The 19,132-nt window shown below is 39.9% G+C and overlaps 1 protein-coding gene across 3 annotated transcripts; it reads right to left on the bottom strand.

Annotated features, from left to right (window-relative positions):
- Window positions 1-117: 117 nt before the first annotated feature.
- On the bottom strand, window positions 118-18,787 carry LOC147135228 (cilia- and flagella-associated protein 44-like). 3 transcript variants are annotated; one of them, XM_086053760.1, is made up of 34 exons: window positions 18,457-18,787; window positions 17,757-17,890; window positions 17,226-17,388; window positions 16,979-17,081; window positions 16,682-16,898; window positions 16,290-16,404; window positions 15,704-15,868; window positions 15,122-15,277; window positions 14,980-15,027; window positions 13,558-13,657; window positions 12,070-12,164; window positions 11,781-11,984; window positions 11,129-11,239; window positions 10,884-11,036; window positions 9,869-10,060; window positions 9,487-9,629; window positions 9,087-9,366; window positions 7,761-7,816; window positions 7,463-7,625; window positions 7,137-7,267; window positions 6,797-7,002; window positions 6,576-6,717; window positions 6,309-6,486; window positions 5,977-6,218; window positions 5,512-5,725; window positions 5,225-5,428; window positions 4,811-5,003; window positions 4,616-4,729; window positions 3,495-3,625; window positions 2,928-3,044; window positions 2,638-2,839; window positions 2,403-2,563; window positions 2,184-2,318; window positions 118-1,179 (listed from the first exon to the last, which is right to left on the bottom strand). In XM_086053760.1, the coding sequence occupies exons 1-34, from the start codon at window positions 18,478-18,480 to the stop codon at window positions 901-903; spliced, it is 5,271 nt and encodes a 1,756-aa protein (XP_085909886.1). In that variant the 5' UTR covers window positions 18,481-18,787; the 3' UTR covers window positions 118-900. The 3 variants fall into 3 exon arrangements, with proteins under 3 accessions (XP_085909886.1, XP_085909887.1, XP_085909888.1); XM_086053761.1 differs by lacking the exon at window positions 2,928-3,044; XM_086053762.1 differs by lacking the exons at window positions 118-1,179; window positions 2,184-2,318; window positions 2,403-2,563; window positions 2,638-2,839 and adding an exon at window positions 3,193-3,298 and having other exon boundaries at window positions 3,025-3,058.
- Between the last annotated feature and the right edge of the window lie 345 nt (window positions 18,788-19,132).

The following is a 19,132-nucleotide window of genomic DNA, read 5'->3' as shown; positions in this document are numbered from 1 at the left end:
GACTGTGTTTGGGCAAGAGGTTTTGGTACACCCTGGACTGGTCCCCACTCCTCAGCCAATCACAGTCATGGAATATACATCCAACAATTTGTATAGAACTTACTCATTAGGGTAACGGTTGAGCTTTATCCATTTCAATTAACATTGGATGAGAGGTGTGGACTGCACCCCTGGACTGGATGCCAGCCAATCGCAAACTGAAAAAAAAAGTACTTAATTTGCGGTTGCACGTGATTAAAATGCGGTAGACTGACGTATTTTTCTACTCTTTTCATTGAAAATATTCAAATGACGCCTTTGAATCATGTGCAACTGATGTACATATTTGAATCTAGTAAATCCAAAGATTTTTTTTTTCAGTACAAAACAGGTATATACTGTATATATATTTTCACAAATAAAAAATAATCTTAAACTGGATATGATATATGCTGTAGTTAAGAAAGGGATGTTACATTAGCACCCCTAGTGGTTAATAGACAGAACACAGTCTACTTTCTTTAAATTGGGGAGGAAAAAATGCACCTACTAACAGAATGACTATAATGTATTTCAGTGAGAGACATTCCAAACATTTGCTTTTCATGAACAAATTGTTGGCTAATTAATGCCCCAAAACGTTTTTAGAGGACATTCCCGTTGGTCCAAAGGGAATAAGAAGTCAAATCTAAGTATGATTTAAAGTATGATTTCACCCCTGAAAATGATCTGATCTGATACGACCACTTTTTCAAGAGCTTGACATTCATTTTTGGAATTCTGTTAAGAAGTTATAAACATCACAGTGGGTCCTCTGGTTGTTTCCTTTGTTTGTCTACTGCTTAGCAGCAGTCCGAGGTAGTGATTTGCTTGGTAAGCAAACTCATAATAATGAAAAACTAATATCAGGTGAATTCAATTTTAGTCATCCGTCTCACTTTCACTGGTGTCCTCTTCCTGTATACCAGGTACAAGTTTTCCTCGTTTTCTGGAGCGTTTGTGGACTGTGGGAGTGGACAGAGGAGGTAGCGGCGGTAGATGAGCATGGCCAGTGGAAAGCATGTGTCCTCCAGTAGGTCCATGCTGGCGGATCTCTATGGATAGTCTCTCTATCTGCTCAGCTTGTCTTCTCACCAGTTCCTGCAGACTCCAGATCTGCTCTCTGTCTGCTCGCCTGCTGCAGGCCTGCAGTTGCTTGCCCTGAGTACACACAAGTAAGGAGGTATATATATTATATATATATATTATGTATAATATATCAGGCTGATATATTATGACAACCATCAATTGCACTGCTAAAATTCAAATTTACTAAAGGATCAGAAATACTTTTGTTGAATTGAAGTACATTGATTTTATCTATTTTTACTACGTTCTTTAGTGTCAAAATTAGATTTTCATCCATTTATCCAGTATGCAATGATTCTCAAAGTGTGAAATCCACATCACCACCCTCTACTGGCAACGAAAGAATCACTGCATGAGGGGTTTTATATTTATATTTTTTTCAAGAATATTTTCCCAGCCGGCCCACTAGTTGAAACACGGCATTCTGATTAATATTGTGTTTGTGGAATATGAGTTAAGCAGCAAAATCACCTTTTTAGCCATCTCTGGGGGCAGCCATTTTGTCACTTTTGTCAACTGAAAATTATATCACAACTGCTCAGGGCTCAGGTAATGACTAATCATGGCTCAGCTTCAAAAAAACAGGTGAGCCGTGATTGGTCGTTACCTGAGCACTGAGCAGTTGTGATGTCATTTTCAGTCAACAGAAGTGACAAAATGGCCGCCCCGAGAGATGTCTGAAAACAGGTGGATTAATTTTTATCCCACACATGCAATATTCATCAGAATGCCTTGTTTCAATTAGTGGTCCTGCATAGAACATATTCTTGAAAAAAATATGTTTGGGTTGACTTCATTTAATATTTTTTTATTTGGAACATTCGTTTAGGTAAATTTTGTTGTTTAACTTTTATGTGCAGCATATTACAATTTTAACATTTGTCAAGTATACGTTTAAGCAATAAAACCATTGTATAACTTTAATGAACACTTACACTTACTGTGCAACTGTGTTTTAATATTAGACATGGTGGTGGTGCGTATTTGAGGTGGTACTCGGTGGAAAAAGTCTGAGGACCGCTGATCATGACAGCACGCAAACACGTCTGAGTGTGACACATCTGAAATATAATTACAATTTTCTTTTGTCTTGTGTAAAGTTTCATCTCCAGCTCCTTCTTCTGTTCAAAGAGGGTATTCAAGCAGAGAAGACGCTCTGAGTTGCTCCTTGTCATCACCATCAGAGCCTCACGAGACCTTTCGACTTTTCTCTAAATGTCCCAAACAGAAAAAAATAATAATAGAAGTGAGACTTATCCAAGACGACGCACATACACATGCAAAGTTTAGCTTACATCCCATTGATGGATGTCTTTGGCATGTGCCACGTCTCGCAAGATTTTTTCCTGCTTCATCTCGGCAACCGTCTTGTTGACACACAGGGTCTGCAGAACCTCCATATCGACTTCTCTTCCAAACCTTGTCATCATCAGCTGGTGACACAGCTTCTCCAGCGCTGCAACAAATGACAACCTCAAATGAATATTCTGGATTTGGGTGCTTGAGGCCTGCAGATCTTTTTGGTCTTACACTCGATCTCATTGTTCATTTCCTTGCGTTCTTTGATGAGCCTGATATGCTGCTGACGGGCCTGACGGTACACCTCGGTCTGCTGCTGCTTCTCCACTTCCAACTCGTTCACTCGCTCCTGCAGCCGTTGTAGCTCCATCCTAGTGAGCACCAATGCCGGGCTGAGGTCCGAAGGCCCTTGGCCGGAGAGATCGATCTCAATCTGAAAATCCGCAAAGAGACAAGCAGTGGCAGAAGACGGCTTATTTCGCTTAAATGAATCCAAATTCATTGAGGCAAGTTTTCTTAACCTGATGCAGCCGAAGGGGAACTACAACATCTAGTTGGTTCATTTTCTGCTGTTTCTCTCTGTTGACTTGCTCCAAGTCATCCTCTGCTGCCTTAAGACTGATTTTCACGGATTTCATCTGCAGGACCGTAGCTTCAAAAGTTAGTATGAACAAAACAATGCAGAAACTATTGCTGTTACATGGAACGTATCAGGTTCATTTTCTGAAAACTTTCCTTGAGAAGTCTATCTGGGGAATTTTAGGAATTATTTTGCCAAGTACTTACATCATTACTTGACTTTCATTTACCAACAAAAACGTGGATGTTGGAATGAATTGACACGCAATTTTGCAAAATCTCCATTCATTCCAAAGAAAGTTTCCGAGAATTCCTGGGAAGTCATTTTAAGGTGAGTACACATCTGTCGGACTTCATAGTAACAAAAGTATGAAAAAAAGAATAATTACATGTGGATAGTTTGAAAAATAATAAATGCTAACTATAACACAATACAGGTTTGATACCAAAGATTCAGTCCTAACGATATACCGCCCGTTGACCATCCCTCTGCATGCCCCTGCTCTGACCTTTTTTGCGAGGGCATCACACTCCTTCTCCAGCTGTTCTGCATTCTTCTTCTCCTCTGCCAGTTGCTCCTCCAGATCCAGGCGACGTTCACGCAGCTCCAGTATATCGTCAAACAGTTTTTGGTCACAACCTGTGTCACATGAATACTATCAGTATAATTATTGCCAGAAGTGGGCATTCCGTCAGACTGATGGACTGGTCTGTCAGTCCGCCGTCAGTTTGCCCGTTTTGCTGACGATTGACGGACAACAGCACACATTTTTAAAAGTGACGGACTAAGCACTGATGAAAGTAGATTTTCATCCGTCAGAGTAATCGTAACTAACCACTTCTGTCAGTGATGGTGCGTCGGTCCGTCACTGACAGACGCCCGTTTTGCTGACAGACCGGCGGACTAACTGACGGACTAAACTGATGGACTGACGATTACAATTCGGTTTGTCATGAAAATGACGTATGACGAATGACGGACTAGCAAAATTTATTAAAATGCCCACCTCTGATTATTGCTGCTATTTGTAGGTCCAGATGGACACACCACCATCAATAATGTGTCTACATGTAATACCTGCCTCATGGTGACATTCAGTGATACGTTACAAATAAAGGTTTAGTATTAAGATTGAGGGATGCCTTTGCTTGGAGTTGAGCAACTGAAGCAAATTTAGACAGATAAAGCAATGATAATGTTATAGATTTACACTATATTTTCCTAATTCATTTGTTCTATAGTTAGTTTGACAGTACAGTACATCTTTAATTTCATTCTCAATGAGCAGATAAAAATCGAGGTAATCTGACTCTCTAATATATTGTTACTCAAATGGGTTGATCTGCTTATCAAAAATATTCGTTAAGCAATTTAATAGTGTGCTATAAATCAATACAATCTAATATTACTGTATATAATATTGTTGTTGCTGGAGGGGATCGTTTCACAAGCCACACTGAGAAACAACAAAGACCACCCCACGTAAATTCCTCACCAGATGTTTAGAGCTGAAAAATCCTTTGGATTGGTGGAACGTCTTCAACAAACACAAATAGTCGATTTGCCTTGATTCAACTTTTGTAGCTAACCATGACCCAGATGACTGAGAATCTACACAGAAATACTGACCTGTAGGGCATTCCTCCACAGCACCATCTCCATCTAATGCATCCCACTCGTCATCGTCATCATCATCCCAGTTTTCATAATCGTCAAAGTCATCATTGCTGTCTTCATCCTCCTCTGCAAAACAAGTTTAGCATTTTAATTCATTGCATGACAGGACACACATTTCTATGTCACATTCTGCGATCAAAGCATCACCGTCACTCCCTTGCTCCTTCTTCTTGCTACGTTTTATCTTCTTCTTGTAAACTTTGGTCAGATACTCTTCAAAGTTGTTGTCATCACCCAGCAAGGCATGGAAGGCTGCAGTATTCGATTTATCTTTCTCCTGCCGTTTTGTGATGTCTTTACGTTTCAGTTCCAGCGCCTTCCTGAACTTCTCCAGCTCGGACTGTTACATAAGGGACAAACACGTCTGCATTGGGCAACATGGAAATTACATGTAAAGCTAGCAAAGTTTGCTTATATTCATCCAACCTAGAAATGCCCAAACCAAAACAATATTGTGTCAAATTCTGCAAACCTAGCAACGGTTTTGAAGTGTGAAATATACGTTTAAAACTACAGGCATGGGCTCTCACAGTTTCAAATGACATATGACTGATTTCGCACCAGCAACTCATCCTCCTCCTTCAAACGTTTGTCAAGCTTGTCCTGTAGAATTTTCTCACTCTTGTCCACCTCCTTGAGGAGCAGTAGCTCCTGATAAAGAGTCAACTGACGGAGATTGCCAAGTTTTAGCTTCCAGTCCAACATCTGTACCTTCTCAAGACAAATCAGGTGCTCCTTATCAAATTGATCCACTGAGCTCTTCATCTAGTCGATACATAAAACAATATATTCATGGATTACTGCTATTGATGTTCAGTGCGGTGCATTCAATAAAAACCTGAACTGACCTGCTCCAGTAGAAACTCCTGCATGTCTAGCAATGTGTCCTGGTTCATATTTTGCAGCTCGTCCTCGCTCAATTCTTCACCATCCTCCCCTGCTGTCTCCTCTGCTGATGAATCTGATATATTTTCTATTCTCTCCATTCCTTCAATCTCCTTTTCCAGCTCATCCACCACATTCATCCCACTCTCTTGATCATCCAGGTCTTCATCCTTAGACCTGTTTGAACATTAGATATTCCCTTTTTTAACTGAATGACATTCAGAGGAATTATGTTTGGGTTGACTTCCCCTTTAAAGGAGCAGTGGCAAAGTTATAAATTTCTATTGCACTAGTCTTTATCTTTAAACCAAGAGCACCATCTAGAGGAGTAAAAAATATCACAAGTGCTTCATGAAGCATTCAGTGAACGCATCACTCAAAAGTTAGCTTCTTTCAAAGTATTGACATGTGAAACATATCCCCGGCACCTTTTCTCCTTGAGCACCCTGTATCTCTCTAAAATGGCTCGGGTGCATCGCAGGCTCTTCTCTGGTACTTCCTCAAATCGTATAGTGGGCAGTGGGGGTGGATGGCGGTGCATCTGTGATGGCAAACAACTCTGGATCCTCTGGAGCTTTTTATCCTGGGCTCCCAGTTTTGATAAAAGGAGAAGTTTGAAGTCCCGCAGGGACACAATCTCTCTGTTCATCTCAGCTTGTTTCTCTTGTATCTGGCGGGATGGATGCAACCATTTAGAAAAACCTGCCGTGACAGTAATTTCGTTTTCATTGTATTAGACTGTATGCTGTGTGTGATTTACATTGTCCTCCAGGTTTATCATCTCAACTTTCTTTCTGTCTGCACTCATTCGTAGATGTTTTGGTACGGTGAAGTTTTTGTCTGTTTTAAGTTTCAAGTCCCCAATGTTCTCTTTGGCTTCACAGATGGCCTGTACATCTCGTGGATCTTCGCAGTCCTTATGCGGCCTCTCTGCATAACTGCGACACCAATGAGAAACAAGTGGATAAAGCATGAGCATGATCTTCAAGTGAAATCTTCTTGCCCTGTTGTTTTATGACACACTCACAGTTTGTCCCATTCCTGCTTCCTCTTCGCAATCTTGGCCCGTGCTTGTTCAGCTTTCTCTGCGGCTTTTTGGAGCCTTTCCACCTGCCGATCTGTAGGCTGTACCACAGCGCGAGACGCAGAGGTAGGAGGCGCATCTTCCTCTGGCGAGCACACATCAGCAATAAAATATGTATTTACAGTAGTTGACATATAGAACAAAAGACATAACAACTGTCTTACCATCTGTTTCACTGCTGTCTTTTTCAGATTCGTCACTGGATTTTGGGCGTTGAACCAGAGCGGTTTCATCAACACCAGGCTTGCTTGAACTGCTCTCCTCTTGGAGACGGGCTGAAGAAAGATTTGGAATACGGTAGGTGGAGACACTGTGGTCAGTGCGGATGGCGAACACAGTGACGGCGTTAGGCTCTGAAGAGCTACTGAACCTGAAAGTAACAAACACCAAATAGTTTTTTTTATTGTGATTGCAGGCTTGATGTTTTTATGTCATGATGAAAAAGATGCGTCAGAAAGGTTAGCATGTGAGCCCAGCCTTATTCGTGATTAATCTGTAAAGTACCAGTCTTGTAGCTTTTTGAGTGATAAATGGGAATGCTCCTCTCGCCAGCTCATCTGGTATTGGACTTCGTTTAATCTCCGGGTCTTCTCTCTCTCAGCTTGCTCTTCGAAACGTTGGTCCAGCAGCAGTTCCTACTTACAAACATATGCATGCAAAATGAAGCACAGTGCAAGAATCCTCCCTGGCTCTGTTCAACTTTTAGACACGCATAATGTACTGTAATAATAGCATCGTGTTGCTTGTGAGTCATTGATGTCTAATAATTATAGGAAAGATGTATGTGTATCAACTGTTCCCCTATGTAGTGTGTGGGTGTGTGTGTATACCATAGGAGTCAATTGAATGTGTTCAGGTAGGTTAAGGTTGTCATTCAGCATTATTTTAAACTTGTTCTGGAGCTCAGCAAGTCTTTTTCGTTTGGCTAATATCTTCTTGTCAGCTTCCCGACGCTGACGGTCTTTCTCTAGCTTCTGTTTGGCCGTCTCTATGCTGGAAGGAGGGAGAATCGGAGTTATTACAGTACATTTCAATTTGAAAACATTAAATGCTGTATTCCAGGAAAGAAACCTTAATTTCATTAACAAGCACACTGTGAAATTCTATGAGTGCTTATTAATACTCAACCTGTACGCTGATGGATCATCAATGTCTTTGGCTAACACTTCATTCTCCAGACCCACCTGTTAGAAGAAGAATGTGCAGCGGCCTCAGTGAACGATTTCCACTTAATGCCAGCAAGCTTCTTCAATATTTGCACACAGAACTGAACATTAGCAATACTAATAATAGCACCAGGCTCCACAAGAAAGAGGGTCCAAACTAATTTCATTTGACAGCACACTGATTCACGCAGGCCCAGAGTGGGAAATCTGGAGAATCAGGCGATTCCCCTGTGGACTGGTCTGGGCTACTCTTCCGGCCTGCGCATTCATTTCCTCCGGCACGCAGATACATTTTAAAATCAGCAAATAAAGTGCAATCATGACATGTACTGTACTAGCACATTAATTGGTTCTGGTATTATACATAACACCAAATGCACTTACCTTTGTTGCTAAGGGTGTCACCAAGTTGCAATAATTTAATACCAAATGTGGCAATAATTGAATTCACTGTAAGACTCCTCTGATTCTTTAATACAGTACATGGTGCTCTGTGGCGATGACAAAGTTAGCGTCAGTCCGCTAAGTTGTGCAGCAGAAGTGGTAAGAATAGGTTTCAAGTAAGAGCACACGGAGGATGTGCCATGTTTGTTGCCGAAAATGTTACAGGCTTACCAGTGTTTGATAACTCTGCTTTGCAACACTGTGTCATGTCAGGTTTTGTTGATTATGGCGGCGCCATGTGGACAAAAGCGGTAGTGTTACATTTCCCATGCGTGCCAGCGCGTAGTGTCGTGAAATCCTGAGCCATCCTTATAGCGAAAGGAGGAAGTGAGTATGCCGTAAAGCAATTCAGGACATTTGGATTTTTTTGTGTGCCAGTGTTGGTCCCATCCTCCTCAAAGTTGCTTTGTGCCAGTAAAAACGATACAGACCCCCTCAGGGCATGAAGTCCTGTTCAACTACTGTACTTAAATTTCTTGCCCAGTGCTGCTTTAAGTGTCTTATCACATTATGTACATGCCTATTAGTCCCTTCTTGCCATTTCAACGACTCATGTTCTCATACTTGGTAAATGAACACTGATAATGATCTTGTAAGCACATTCAATTGTAATTTTGATTTTCAAAGGCAATCTGAAGTGACACGGTCAAAATTCTTTTTACATAGGCATAAAGCACAATTCATGTCAGCTCAATTCATGTCATTATCTGATTAAATTGGTTTGCTCCGCAATGTTCACAACATGTCTGGTGAGGAAGATCTTCCTCCAGAAGGTCAAGGGGGACTAACTAAACTTTATTTTTTGATAACTAAGTCATGTTCTTCATGGAAAGTGTTAACTCACCCTGGGTGAAGGAACCTTTGCCTTTTTTTTCTGCAAGCTTTTCTGCAGCTCCTCATGAGGAAGCAGGCTGAAGGAGAAGATGTTCCCATCATCTCCTGCTGTCAGCACAAACTGGTCGTCATGGCTGCAACAAATGTGCCGCAGGTGCCCATAATTGCTGTCGTGAATGCTCAATTCCCAGTATGCCTGCATGGAGGTTAGGGCGTGATCGTCGGGATTCAAAGGATAAGCTCTGATGGAGCCTGAGTGCATGCCGCAGAGCATCAGCTGCCTGTTGGAGCTGTGGCAGAAACAAGCAAAAACAAGTATGACCTGATGAAAAATACTGAAAGTACTGTATGCGTTCCTATATATTTATCATACCTGCTAACTGAATTTTAGCTACAAACACACATAATACCTGAAGGTGACTGAACGAATGGGGTCACTATCAGCATTATGGATAGCCAGGAAGTCAAATGGCTCAACCGGACATTTTTCTGAATTCTCATCTTGATTCTCAGAAAACTTACAGTGGTACAAGAAACCGGAGTCAAATCCTCCCTAAAGGTGAGAAAAATAATAAATGTTTTTTCATTTGGTAGCACAGAGGGGTTAGGGACTGCTACCCATCACCAAGAACTCTCACACTCAAAAAACATCCCTGATCCTGCTCTATAAAAATGATAAAAAAAAGTATTCAACACCTGTTGGTATGTCCAAATTACACTTCCATATTTCTGATGGCTGCACATGTTTTACGTCACCAAAACAATTGGTGTGTTATTCTATAGTGTACCTACCACTGAGAGCCAGAATTGGCCAGGCTCTGAGAAGAAACCGCAATAGAGAGGACTTGGAGGTTCAGGGATGTAAATACGGGGCAACTCCTGCTCTTCTTCTTCCTCCTCGTCGTCGTCTGGTATTTCGTTTTCTTCCCGTTCCTTCTTTAGCTTTTCCTTCAATGCTTGTCGTCTTGCTATTTCTTCCTCTCTCTGAAAACCACAGTTGCATGAAACTCATAAAAATTATATTATTTTCATGCCTTGCACAAGTGTAGCGCAAAGTGCAAGTGCAGTCTCACTGTGCGCATGGGTGAAGTTTAATTTCTTTTGGTATTTTAGTAGACGGGCGCAGGTAGGAAGGGGCATTTGCGACGTTGTGGGAGTGAACACAGCTGGCTTGTTTGCCGTACAATAGAAGTGGCTCCCCTCATTCCCTTTAAATTCAGTTCAGGAGAGGCGCTTACACAGTCTTTAGATTGGAAAGTGGAAATAGACTCGCTGGAGTCCATTCAAAACATTGAAGCATGCAAAGTACGTTTATAAGGACATGCAAACAGACCTCCAATTGCGGATTGATGTGACGTTGGCCAGGACAATCACAGATCACCACTGTGAAGTGGGCACTTGGAGACGTCTCCCATCCCGATTGTTCATGTCGGCATGTGAACCCCGCCGACCACCCGCATGGCTGTGCTACGGCCCATGTAAATGTTTTAATAAATTGAAGCTAATCATAATAATAATGAATTCAATTAAGTGATTTCTGCAATGATTCAGAGGTTTTGATTTTATATATCTGAATTTGTCTGCCTGTGCCTTGATCAAATTCACCAAAATCACATTGCACCACCTGCGCCACAACTTAGACCTGATTTCACCTGGTCTTAAGTCTAGTTTACTTTCTTCAAATTGTCAGGTACACAGGGGGCCGTGTAAAAGGAAATGCCCTTAGTCCATCGGAACGCCACATGAATATGATAATTAAACTTGATGGTAAAAAAGAAAAAAAATACAAGGAAACATTATGTAATACCCTGATTCGAGATTTGATGCTTTTGAAGCGAAAGGTTCTTCTGGGCAGTTCAAGCAGTTGAAAGGATTTGGCTGTCTGCAGAGTTTCAGGGTCAGGACATGGTACCTCCACAACATGACCACTTAGACACAGGATTAGCAGACTGTTTTCATTCTAGGTAAAAAAATAGGGATGTTTTTAGTTATATATTCTTAGATGAAAAAAAAAGTCAGTGTGCTCTCTTTCAAAATGAGTTACAGACTTACATGGGCATGAGGTGACCACTCCAGCACTTGTACTGGTCCGGGAACGCATACAAAACCTATTGGCTCATATTTTTCTCCAACAGTGAAGAAGAACACAGTGCAATCTAAACTCTGAGGATTAAGGTAGAGATGAGAGATCAGCGAAAGAACATTTATGTTATAATACGTATAACCAGGTAATACTGGACATTCTAATCATTAACTCATTCAGTGCCAGACATTTTCAGACCCTCTTTTACCCTAACATTTGAAAATTATTGAAAGAAAATATATAAATAAATTCCTGGGATTGAATGGCTGGACTGTGAAAAGACAAACATGTCCTTGGCAGTGAATGAGTTAAATAAATATTGATTAACTCGATTAACTCATTCATTCCCAAAGACATATTTTATGTCAAGACGTATAAATATGTTCTTGGCACTGAATGAGTTAAACAAAGTGAGGTTGGATTGTTCATCTCTACTGGGAGGAAATATTTTATTAGGAAAAACAATGCAGTGTAGTGACAAAGCTAGAATGTTGATTTTAATATGTTTGCAATGAGACAGTAAGTTAACCTAGTGTCTTCCCCTTGATCTAAAGGTAATGAGTCATCCTAACAGCCCGCAGTAATAATGGAGAACGTTCCATTGAACTAAAGCCTCCTTACCCCGGTGGCCAAGACCATTCCATTGCGTTCATATGCAACAGTGCTTATAGGGGCATTATGGGGTTTGAAGGCTTGTTTGAGGCGCAGCTGGGCCGTGACTTTGTGCCTGGTTACTACTGCAAGGCCTGTGGGGTCAAAAAGCTCCAGTAAGCGCACAACTCCGTCTTCAAAACCAGTCACCAATAAATTCCCAGTCTGAGTCACCTGGAGATGGACAAAAATAAGGAGCTGTTTATTTTTGTCTCTCATTATTGGGAAGGAAATAGTATTCTCGCACTATTACACTTACTGAAGGTGGCGCCCAGTGGAGAGCAGTTCCACCTTGAGTGAAGCTGCTACAGGTCAGTTCTGTTTTTGCCAGAAAGTCAAAGACTCTGACTGAACCTGGACAAAAATAAGAAGGTAGGACACGTGTTGTGACAGCTTGTTGCAATTTGCAAGAATGTAGGTATGTATATTATACAATATAGCCATGGTTGGGAGAGACTTTAAAATATATTCCGATACAGTACTAGTTACAAGTTAAAAAATGTACTTATATTAAAGTAATGTAACTTGATTACCTTCAATTAATTTGGGATTACTTCAATTGAAAATATGTTCAGAAAGAAAAAACGCAATATGATATATATTTATATATATTGGATTTTGGCTTAATTTTATGTGGCCCGCAATAGCTAATCATGTGCGTTGACTGCAAGTTTCTTGCAAATTGTTTGAACTTTTAACAACATTGTGATATTGCAAGCATTTTTTGTTCCCAGCCCCTCCTTCGAAGTAAATTGTTGAGCAAACAATTATTTACTGGCTTCTGCTTTCAAAACTAGTTATCCATGAATTTGTTGTAGTCATAACAGCCCTCTGAGGGACACCATAGCCATTGACGTGGCCCATGACAAAAAAAGAGTTTGACACCCCTGATGTAGCTAGATAAATTGATAACCATGAGGCAAATTAGATTTGCTAGCATCAGAAAGTTTTTCAAACCTTTCCTCATGAGCAATGATTGCTATAACGAGTGAAAGGTAAAAAAGGGAAGTTAACTTCACTCCCCCCCTCACACACAAGTAAATATTCACTCGTAATTTTGATACAATGACTATTATACGTGATGTCAACAAGGCATTTTTTTGGTTCACAGTGGCAAGTTTCACATATGATATTGGTAATATGGTGTTTAAATAGTAAAATTGTGGGTGAAGTAGTGAATTATTTACTTAAAAGGTGGCGTTCAGGGCTAGCCTGCCTACTCCATATGGTAACCAGCAGTGGGTGTGACTTGGACAGCTCACACGTTTCTTGAATGTTTATTTAAAATGAAGAATGAAATGGAGAATGAAAAGTACTCCAGTGATTATGGTAAAAAACAGTCACTATCCATTCCCTTCACCCAGTCATTTTGAAAGCGACTGCTTTTAAGATGAACACTTATCGAGTAACCTGTGTCATTTACTTGCCAATAAAAACCTTAAATGGGATGAGCAACGGCGATCCATTAAACTATATGGTGACCAGTTATCTACTTTAATCTGGGAAATCTTGTTTGGGCAACTGGTTTGAGAGCGGGCCAGGACTCGATTTTGGCATCTCTGTTAGAAATAAAATCCTGCAAAAATTATCCACATTTTCAAATAAATGTACCTGTAATCTGATTATATGTTTTTTTCTGTAACTGTAACAGATTAGTTATTATTATTATTATTTTAGTCCTGTATACATAACGCCGGTAAATGTATCCCATTAGTCCCCAAGCTTGAGTATAGCAATAGCAACTCACGATCAAAAGCGGTCGTGGCCATGAGATAACTAGTCTTTGATACATCAAGGCCGTTGATTGGCCCAGCGTGGAAGGAAAACAGGCACACAGGATCAGGGGTCTGTTCAGAGAGACGTTAAACACCATCTTTTAATATCAGTGCAGGCAACAAAACGTAATACATTAGGATCAGTAATTTTTTAATATATAAAATGTATGGAATTTATTTTTGGAATGCAATTTACTTTGGATTCCTCACATAAACTGGGAATATCAGAAGATTTGACCAAACCAGATTACAAAATTAACAGATTTACAATATTGCAGTGCATGTTTTTAGTGCTCCCATAACACAGTCTGTCAGTCTCACTATACAGTATAAAACATGATGGTTGGAAGTTGTTCTCTATTTTTTTTTTTACTGTTTTAGTCCTTCTTGGTGGTTGAAAATTGCCTTCTTTTTCACTGTTTTGGTCAGGCTCCTCCACTTGCACCTCTCAATTTTGAAAAGAGTGCCAGGAGGGTGTGCGGAGAAAAAAATCTCTTGGATTTACTTAACGTAAACATCAGTTACACATTATCAATCTGTCATTTGATTATTTATATAAAAGGCTGTAGAAACAGATAAGATATGATGGTGTAACAAACCGTTTTGCATTTTATTGTTGAGTGTTGCTGTTGAAGGGTTGTAATAAGCATGCCAAGCTAAGTACTGCAATGTATGAACTCGTAAACGCACCAATTGTTTGCGAAGTGACGTCACCACGGTAGTGATTTCGCCATCTAAAACAGTACATTTGAGTAAGCCTGCAGTGGTTTGTTAAAAAAAGTGATCCATAGGAACGGTAACTGTTCAGTCTGTCAGCATCCAAGTATACAGAGTTATTTAAACTGCCTGTGAAAAGTAATCCGACAGCTCTCCCCATCGCTGCTAGCCACTAGCTTCAAGTTGGCTTTCTTCCCATGTTGGCGTCGTGATCGATATAGCATTAACTATTGCTTCTGTGGTGCCTAGGTAATGTCTAGTCACTGGTAAATGTCGAAACAAGGTGAAACATTTTTGTGTCATGTTAACACCCGTGTATGATACTTCCCCCTAATTTGGGATCACTTTTTTTGGGGAAAAAATTCATATTATGCACGGGATTTTACGGTAAGATCTGTTTTGATATTTCGGACAATAAATTGGAAACTGGAACTGAAAAAACAGATGGCTGCTTGGCCACTTTAGTCAAAAATGTTAAAAATACCTCCTTGTTTCCTTCATATTTTACAACATAATTCATAGAAAATCTGAAAATATATTGATGGTATTTTATAAAACGAGGATAAGCAATTCAGATAATAAATGAATGAATAAATGTTGCAAAAACATTATACAGTATACACATTTTTCATGTCCCTTAATCAATATTAAAATCATTAAGTAAGGGGTAACCTTACTGTGTATGTAAATGAAAGATCCACTTTCCAAATGGCTCCATTGGAATCCTACCAGACCACAAAGAAAACCACTCAGTTTAAATTAACCGAGGCAAAGCTCATATAAAACATGCATTTCAATAAGTGGCTGGTGATCACTGACCTGAGCGAACCAAACACTAGAGTCAGGTTGGGAACTTTTCACTACTGAAAAGATGCAAACATGGCGCCCAACTGCCATCTCATTTACGGGCTCCAACTCAAACTTGCTGTTTTCACTGCTACTGTCAGCAGCGTCGATGGTCTCAAAGTCCCAGCCCTGCAGGGTCAAAGGAAAAAACGTACACCAACCAGTCAAAACATTATGACCACCAGCACAATGAAATGGGATCCAAAACAAGATTATGAAATTCTGCCATTATACAGTAGAAAAATAATAATGCAGAAAATGAATTCAACTAAATATCAAAATCACGTCTCAGTAAAATGCAGTAGAGTTCGACACCACTGTCCCCTCAGTGTAATGTAGTGTTTCATTCAAAAACATCAATACTGAAATTGAAATTATTCCGTATTAATAATTTAGGGTGAATATTCAGAACTTTGCTAAAAACAACTACATATTATTTTCTGTCAGATTAGATGGCTGGATGGAGCATTTCTACTGCTTTTGATCTTATTGAACATATGAACTGAACACAATAACAAAAGCTAACATGTTTATGTGAAGGCATGTGTTTTTTACCCGGATCATTCCATCAGAGCCAAATGTCATGAGCTGTCCATCCTCCAAGGCAAAAGGTTGGACAACCCCAGCGTGACAACAATGTCCTCCCTTGCTGCAGAGCTCCACTTTAATAGCATTTCCATCCCACAGCAGCAGGTTGCCCCAGTTTGAGCCAGACACCACCTGAGAGGAAGGACAATGGTCAGATGACAGTTTGCAATCTTGAACCACATGGATGATTTGTCTCAACAAATCATCGTTGCATTTACCATTAGGTGTTGTTTGCTACTCGCGATCCAGTAGAGGATGATTTTCATGTACAGCGGATTGATGGCTAGATTATACTGCCATTATCAGGTATTAACTAAGAAAATACCAGCAGGACTTTGAAAATCTGTCTGAGCTTTGAATTATATTTTCCATAAATAAGTGTTAGTGGGAAAGTGGCATCGTAATAAACTAAGCTAATTTGATATCATTACACTTGATTAGCAGCATGTCATCATTGTCAATGTTAGTGACAGGGTTACCGCTAGTCTTAGAAGTTAAACGTTTCACCTTCCGACAAAAAACAAACAAACAAACAGATCAGCCGGACAAAGACCTTTCCATCAGGAAGTTCGATGTAGCCTTCGATATCCGTAGCTGCAGTTTTTCCAAAATGGCCAATAAGCCCCTCCAATTTGAGACCTGTAAACGTGCTGGCCATTTTCCAGAACCTGGGAAGAGAAGTTATGTAAAAGATTATATGACAAATAACATGATGTCATTATGTTTGGGTCTGAAAAGTTGCAATGAGTTCGCTTCCAATAACTGCATCACTTCGCCAAACTGTTGCAGTCTTGATTTGTGATCATTATTCAAGCTTTTACCACCATTTTTTTTTCCATTGTTCTTTGTGGGGATACTCAAGGACCTCTCTCACACCGAAAACTCATTCTAATGACTACACCACTACACCATACACATATGAGTAAGAAGTATTTTGTCCTTTACTTGATATGTCCAGATCCTGATGATGTCAGTAGGCCAGGGTTGTATGGGGAGAAGCTCACTCTGTAAACCTCCTGCGAAATGGCTTTGCACCTGAGCATCACCTCCTCCTGCCTCCAGTTCCACACTGTCAGCATGTAGTCAGGTTCACTGCCCAGACTGGCCAGAAGACTCCCATCACTATTAAAGTTCACAGAGCTGAATGCAAGCTCTGTACCATCTACACACAGGTGACACATGATCAGACACAAGCCCTCAAGGGAAATAATGAAAACAATCACGGATTGTGGTTCTATTTACCTCTCAGAATGCGGTATGCTTGTAATGAAGGATATTTATAAACTATCAGGATGGGTTTTGTTCCCTTTTCTGCCACCACTAAATAATCTTTTTTATTGCTTACCTGTGAAAATATACATAGTAAAGTTTTGAACTGTTCCTTCCAACATAACATAAAATACACTACTTGTTTTGGCAGATTTGGTTTTCTCATTAAATATAGGTTGTTCATGTTTACTGCTGATATGCGTTTCTCCAGTACGCTTACCCCAATGGAGCCAATTCCACCACCACTGCAGGAGCGCAGGTACCTTTGCTCCCTGGTGCAAATATCAAGCAGGATGAGCAGCTGACCAGCTATAAAGATCAGAGTTCTGTCATCCAGCAGCTGGAGGTTTGCTCTTCGGCCACAGTCGTAGCCAAACGAATGACTTCAAAAAAGAAATTAAGATGGAGATTAGATCACTTAAAGGTCAGATGAAAAATGGCAACGTGGGCGATTCCAAACCCAAACTATCTTGCAAACCCGATAAAACGTCATCAATTTTCTAAATTAAAAAAAAAAAAATAGATGTGTCATGGGACCTCCAAGATTTTACTTGAGACTCATCAATGCACTACGGCTCTATCTGGCATAAAAACAGCTTTATGTAAAGACTCTCTAGTTTGCTCCAGAAGGCTCTTACCGGTATTCTGTTTTCATGAGTGTTAAATAGTTTGATACTAATTTGCCACACGTGTCAACAAAAAGAAAGAATAATTTATATATTTTAGGTTCAAATATTTGTAAAATAATTACGAGAGGAACAGGACGTTCTCTGGAATGTCAGACTCAGGTGTGATGAATGGCTTGGAGTAAAGTTCCTCATAATTGTAACACATGTCAACGGGTAAAGTATGTGTTTCCTCCTCATCCTGAAACTCTGTGCCCTCCTGTGTAAGAGACACATATTAGAATGTCAAACAAAGTTGTACATTGGGACCAAACCGGGTTGCCCTGCAATAGTTCTTTACCAAGTTTACAAAATACAAAAATCCGCAATCCAATTTACATGCTTTACCAGTTTATAATAAACAGAAAATAGTCAACATTGTGCCCATATTGCACTAATGCATTATAGATTAAATCTCGAACATCATTAAGTCATTAAAAACTAATAAAACGCAAAACTAATTTATATTGCCCACTTCCATCCAGTAGTGTGTATTTTTTTTTAGTAGCAGCAACACATTTTTCGTGATAATCTAAAACAAACCATAAAAGTGAAAAAAGAAGGGAAAAAAACCGTGACGATAACTCAATAACTAATTTAGACGGTTATGGTGATGTCATTGTCAAGTTCAAATGATGATGGAATGGATACTTTTATTAGGAAGCAGGAAATTCTAATTATTCAATTATTCAGTTAACTCAATATTTGTTCAATAATGAACGTTTTTTTAGGTAATGTTTTGTTAGAATTGATTTATACTGATAAGAAATAAAAAGAAAAACTAACCTGATTAGGGGCATCGTCAGCCATGAATTAGGTCAAGGGAAATAGGTTGATCTCAAGAAACAATGTACAAACCAAAAATGACGCTTGCGGATTTGCGATACTTAAAAGTATTATTATTAATATTTGTATTAATATTATTATTGCAGCTCCAATGATGGTTCGTGTTGACCTCACGCGTTTTTCCGTGAGACGAAAAAACAGCGAATTGAGCATAAAAGTACTGACGCGCGCATATGCAGGTGCTTGCACCCATGACGTCACAGTTTGCGTCATAATCAAACATAAAATGGATACAAAGAAACGGGTGCGATCAACAGCCAAATTAAGTGAAGACAACGAATCACATGTTGAGCTACAACAAAAGGGTGAGTCGCGCTTTATGTAATCTTCTGTTGCACTTCGTAAAAGAGAGCAGTTGGAGAAAAGTCGTAACAGTAAACGAGCGCGCCGCTTTTCTAATATGTTCTTCGTCCGAGTGGAGGTCGTTCGAAGAGGTTTGAAGCGCTTTCCCGGGGTAATAATAATAAAGCATATTTCCATTCCGATTTAGATGAGCAAGACGGATGGGGCGGGGGTGTTCGATAAATGAAAACAAAACAAAACAAAACAAAACAAAACAAAACAAAACAAAACAAAACAAAACAAAACACGATGATCACAATCGACCCCAAGTTAA

Source organism: Filicampus tigris, chromosome 15, assembly GCF_054856515.1.
Source record: "Filicampus tigris isolate MCC_2025a chromosome 15, RoL_Ftig_1.0, whole genome shotgun sequence".
Lineage (NCBI taxonomy): Eukaryota > Metazoa > Chordata > Actinopteri > Syngnathiformes > Syngnathidae > Filicampus > Filicampus tigris.
The sequence above is the reverse complement of the archived record's forward strand: the minus strand, read 5'-3'. Positions and strand labels throughout refer to the sequence as shown.

Coding starts and splice junctions, on each gene's coding strand:
- LOC147135228 (XM_086053760.1), bottom strand. CDS start 18,480: ATGGCTGACGATGCCCCTAATCAG. Junction 12,165..13,557: donor GGCCACGACCGCTTTTGATC/GTGAGTTGCTAT, acceptor ATTTTTGTCCAG/GTTCAGTCAGAGTCTTTGAC. Junction 6,219..6,308: donor TGATAAACCTGGAGGACAAT/GTAAATCACACA, acceptor CCATCCCGCCAG/ATACAAGAGAAACAAGCTGA.